At 61.8% G+C, this 4,629-nt stretch overlaps 2 protein-coding genes across 2 annotated transcripts in view; one reads left to right on the top strand and one right to left on the bottom strand.

Moving 5' to 3' along the window:
* Positions 1-2,488, bottom strand: part of GGN (gametogenetin) — a 4,923-nt gene extending 2,435 nt beyond the window's left edge. The window contains exons 1-2 of the mRNA XM_025046656.1: positions 1,428-2,488; positions 1-681 (exon numbers count right to left, since the gene is read on the bottom strand). The exon at positions 1-681 is cut by the window's left edge and continues 590 nt beyond it. Coding sequence (XP_024902424.1) covers positions 1-662 — 662 coding nt within the window. The 5' untranslated portion in view covers positions 663-681; positions 1,428-2,488. The remainder of the gene's footprint in view (positions 682-1,427) is intronic.
* Positions 2,489-3,225: 737 nt separating this feature from the next.
* Positions 3,226-4,629, top strand: part of SPRED3 (sprouty related EVH1 domain containing 3) — a 7,424-nt gene continuing 6,020 nt past the window's right edge. Inside the window, exons 1-2 of the mRNA XM_015589201.2 lie at positions 3,226-3,800; positions 3,986-4,166. Of these exons, the coding sequence (XP_015444687.2) occupies positions 3,655-3,800; positions 3,986-4,166 (327 nt within the window). The 5' untranslated portion in view covers positions 3,226-3,654. The remainder of the gene's footprint in view (positions 3,801-3,985; positions 4,167-4,629) is intronic.

Raw genomic sequence — 4,629 nt, 5'->3', positions numbered from 1 at the left:
CGGCCCCCGCCGGCCGTCTGGCCCTCGCTGCCGCGCCCGACCTGGCTTTCTGTGGGGGTTGCGGCGGATGTGGCCAGAGCAGGACTGATTTTGCGGTCCGGGGGCTGCCGGTCGAAAGGTGGCGGTGGTAGCGGCTTCCGCGGCTCCAAGGGTGGTGGAGTCGGGGATGGGGCCCTTGGGACAGGGTCGGGGTCTTCTTCGGTTAGTTGCCGGGGCGGCGGCGGCAGCGGGTGGAGGCTCGGAGGGTCGCCCTGACCGCGATGGCTTGCCTCCAGCAGACCGCGGATCCGGGGCACCGGAGTGCCCGTGGGTTTTCGCCACTTAGACGGCGCGGGCAGCAGGGTCCCCACGGGGGGCGGGGGTGGTGTGGAGACCGCGGCCGTAGCCGCCTCCTCTGAAGGGGGCGTCACTGGCGAGGGCAGTTCTAAGGTCAGGGGCAGGGGTGAGGGTGAGGTCTGGGGTTCCGGGGGTACCAGGAGTCCCGGGGGCGCGAAGCTGCCGGGGAACCAGACGCCCAGCCCGCGAGCCAGGCGCATGGCAGGGGAAGAGGGGGTCACCTCGGGCTCCGCCAGGGTCGTCCGGCGAGAGTCGGAGGAGCGGTCCGAGGCCTGCTCTTTTCGGGAGCCCCCGCCAGCGGACGGCTCCGACTGCACGTTCCCCATTTCTGACGAAGGTCGGGGACTGTGGTCGGAAAAACTTCCGTCAGTCAGTCGACCAGGGATGTGCGGACCCAACGAGGCTGCCTGTTATTGGTCCTACCGGTCGGCACCTGCCCCGTCCCTGTCCTCCAAGATCCACTGGTCTCTAGCCACATTCGTGTTCCCTGACTCTCGGCGCTCACGCTTTCTTCCCCCCAAGGGCCCATACAACTCCTGTTCGGACAGAGGTTCCTTCCTCTCAGTGTACTAAAGTTCGGTCCCTAACCCCCTGGCTGATCCCTTAGATCACATCTCTACACTTTGGCCACGTCCCCGGTCTCCGGGCTCCAAGACAGGTCTTGCCCACTTTCCTGTCACTCAGGCCATAACATTTGCGGTTGTGTTCAGTAGCCTAAAAAGCCTTACAAGGACTTTTAGGCTTCTCTCTCTGCACTCTAACCCCGCCCCCGCGCTCTGGTCCCGCCCTCGATTGTCAGGGAATCGTGCCTCATCAACACCTCCCCAGGTCTGGCCGCTACTCCACCTAACAAATTCCAGGTGTTCTGGTCATGCTAACCCCTCCTTCAGTTCTCACTTTTAACCCTCCGTTATCTCTCTCTGTCGATCATTTGGGTCCTGCCTTCTCCCCCGACAGCGACAGGTCCTCAGGCCTCACTGCTAAATTTCTTTTCCCGCTCCAGGTCTACCGTCAGTCCTCAACACTCAGGCCCCACCCCTTCCCCCAAGCTCCGCCCTTAGCTCCTCCTTCGCCCAGAGGTTCCCACTCACCGACTCCTCCTGCCGACCAAAGTTCAGACCGTGGCCCCCTGGGCCAAGGGCAGTACGGGGAACGGCCGTAGCAGAAAATAACCGAAAAGAACGGGGGTGCGGGTGAAGGCAGCTGGGCGAGACAGCGAGGGCGGACCCCGAGATCGAGGCCCCGCCCCCGGGCTCGAGGCCCCGCCCCCCTGTGAGACAGCTCGAGCATAGCCCCTTACGAACCTGGATCTAATACTCGGATGTCTTCTTCCCCTCCCCCAAGCCTTGGCGTTCTACGCCCCACCCTTTTAGGACGTATTCCATAGCTCCTCCCCTTTACAATGCTTCGCCCTTCTCCTTTAGTCCCTCTCTCAAAGCCCCGCCCATTAGGAACACTGCTACGTAGTTCTTCCCTTTTGGGGGTCTCTCTTGCTCCCCACTCCTAAGTCAATTTACTTCTAAACTCCCCCCTTTTAGGGCTCTGCATAACAACTTTTCCCAAAACCCTCTCCTTCCTCGGGTCCTTCCAAAAGGCCCATCCGCGGTGGACCCGCCCCCTCCATGACGCACTCTCGGGTCCGCGCCTTAGATGTCCTCACCCTCTCCTTTCCTGGGCCCTCCGACCTCGCCCCCTCGCGAAAGCCCCCTTCTCGCCCCATCCTTTTTCGAACCCAGCGAGGCTTTCAGTCCCTCCCATTTAGAACCCAAAGCGTAGACCTTCACCTCTTTAGAACGCCGAGAAGAGGCTATGAACCTGACCCCTTCCCCACAGCCTCAGGGACCAACGGTGCGAATGGGTGGGAAAGGAGGGAATCCTCTCTGGATCCTGAGAAAATGGGAGCTGGGGGGCTGTTCGCAGGAGCCAGTGCCGGGCTCTAGGACCCAGCGGGCAAGTATGCCCGCCCAGCGCTTACCCCTCCCCCAAGCCGCCCCCTCCCCCTCACCCATCTCCCAGGCTCCCCCTCCCTCCCCCCTCGCCCCGGCTCCCGGTGCCCGTCTCTAGCGCTGCCGGAGCCTGCGAGGGAGCCGGAGCGAACAGGAGGAGGAGGAGGAGGCCACGTCGCCGCCGCTCGGAGCCCGGCCGGAGCCTCCCAGGCAGGTGCCAAGGGGGTGAGAGGGCGGGGGCTGACAGACCGCCTGTCCCGGTGTGGGGGCGGCCAGGGCCGCGCTGCGCCTCCTGCCCACCCGGGCTCCCCTCAGATCCCGGCTGGAAGGACAAGGGGGTGGGGGCCCCTAAACTGCGCGGCAGCCATTTGGGGTACCAGTCTCCATTTGGGGGTCCTGGACTTCCTTGAGGACGCTCCATTCATAAATTTTCGTTCTGGACCCCCACCATTGAGGAACTGTGGAGACTACTCCCCCCGGGAAACGTGTGGGGAGCGTGGGGCACCCAGAAATCCTGGCGTCTCATTGCAGCTAGGCCCTGGGGGGTACCCCTGCCCTTTTTCTCTGCTTCACCTGTTGTCGGGGGAGGCGGGCGGACAAAGGAAGCAGTGTCACGTGACTGCTCATTCACAAAATCCCATTCCATTGAGAAAAGGGGGCTGGGGGCGCTGCTGCCGCCCCTTCCCCTACTGAAGGGCGGGAGAAACCCGGCAGCCTGCAGGTGGGGGCAAGGGCTAGAGCTTGTTGCATGGGTCCCTAAGTCTGGGACGCCAGGGTCCCTGCTCTAGGCGGTAGTGAGGGGCTGGACGTTGATCCCTATTACTGGGCGGAGGGCTACGTCCCCTGAGCTGGGGGGAGGGGTAAAATGCTTCTGAAGGATGCTGGGGCGGGGAGGTGGAGGAGGAGAGATCAACACTCTCCCCCACCCTCCCACCCCCGCTGCCAATCTCTCTCCTTTGCCTTCTTTAGGCTGGGGCCTGAGGGAGCAGGCTTGATTTTTTGTGAATGAAATGCTCTCTGGATGTGTCTGGGTCGCCGGTTTCTGGCTTCCTCTGCTTCCATCTCCCTTTGGGCCTCTCTCTGGCCATTTCTGTTTCTCTCCCTGGTCCCTGACCATCTCCCGTTGCTGGGTGACTCAGTGAGCTTTACATCCGGTCTCATTCATAAATCCGGGAAGGAGTGGGGGAAGAGAGCCTGGGTTTCTCATCCAGCCTGTGGCCTGGACGGCAGGGTGCAGAGGCAGTGTAGGGGGGACGGGAGCTGAGTTGATGGGCTCTGAGAAAATACATATGCGCAAGCACCCAGCTGTGAGGGGGAACGATGGGTGGGGCTGCGGGTATGGGAAGGGAGAAGGAGACGGGGTTGATAGGGGATGAGCAGGAGGGGGAAGGGAAGTGGAAGACTGAAACTGCAGCGTGGATGGGAAAGATGGGGAGAGGGAGGAAAGGTGGGTATGGAGGAGGTAGGCATGGGAGAAAAGAAATGGCATGAGGAAGAAAGAAGCCATGCTGGAAGAAGGTAGGCATGGGGAGAGAAGGTGGGTATGGGGGAGAAGGTGGAAATAGAAGGGAAGGTGAATATTAGTGGCAAAGGGTGCGGTGGATCCAGATGTGAGAGACAAAGAGGGGAGATGGGGGTTGGAGGGACATTGAACGGGAGAGCAGAAGTCACTGACTGTGTTGTCCCTCTCTCCCCACCTCCAGGTACATGGTTCGGGTCCGAGCTGTGGTGATGGCCCGAGATGACTCCAGTGGGGGCTGGCTGCCTGTGGGGGGCGGGGGCCTCAGCCAGGTGAGCGTATGTCGGGTCCGAGGGGCCAGGCCCGAGGGGGGGGCCCACCAGGGGCACTACGTCATCCACGGGGAGCGCCTCCGGGACCAGAAAGTGAGCCACCGTGGGGCGTGGGAGTAGGGTGGGGGCCTGGGGAAGTAGGGGAATGGGGCTGGGAGTGCAGAGGTGAGGTTAGGTCATCTTCAAGCCTGGGAATCAAACTGGGGTGTGGGATGGAGTTTGGAAGTATCTGTCCTATGGATAGGAGTTGGGAGTTTCGGGAATATTTGGGGTATTAAACAGGTCCTGTCTACTGCTGTCGCCTGCTGGACTATCACAGCAGCCTCCTCACTGCTCTCCTTGCCCTGCTCCCTCCCCCACTTCAGTGTGTTCCAGCGGGGCCCTGCTAACACCTGACTCAGATCATATCCCTCTTCCGCTCAGAACCCTCCTGTGGCTCCATCTTGCTCAGAAATCCTCACCACGAGGGCCTACACCACTGGCCCCAGTCTGCCCTAAGTATATGAAGTCATTTGGCAGGGGACCATCTGGAAATGTCAAATAGGGTACAGTCCTG

Source organism: Pteropus alecto, unplaced genomic scaffold, assembly GCF_000325575.1.
Source record: "Pteropus alecto unplaced genomic scaffold, ASM32557v1 scaffold314, whole genome shotgun sequence".
In the NCBI taxonomy this organism is placed as follows: Eukaryota; Metazoa; Chordata; class Mammalia; order Chiroptera; family Pteropodidae; genus Pteropus; species Pteropus alecto.
The sequence above is the reverse complement of the archived record's forward strand: the minus strand, read 5'-3'. Positions and strand labels throughout refer to the sequence as shown.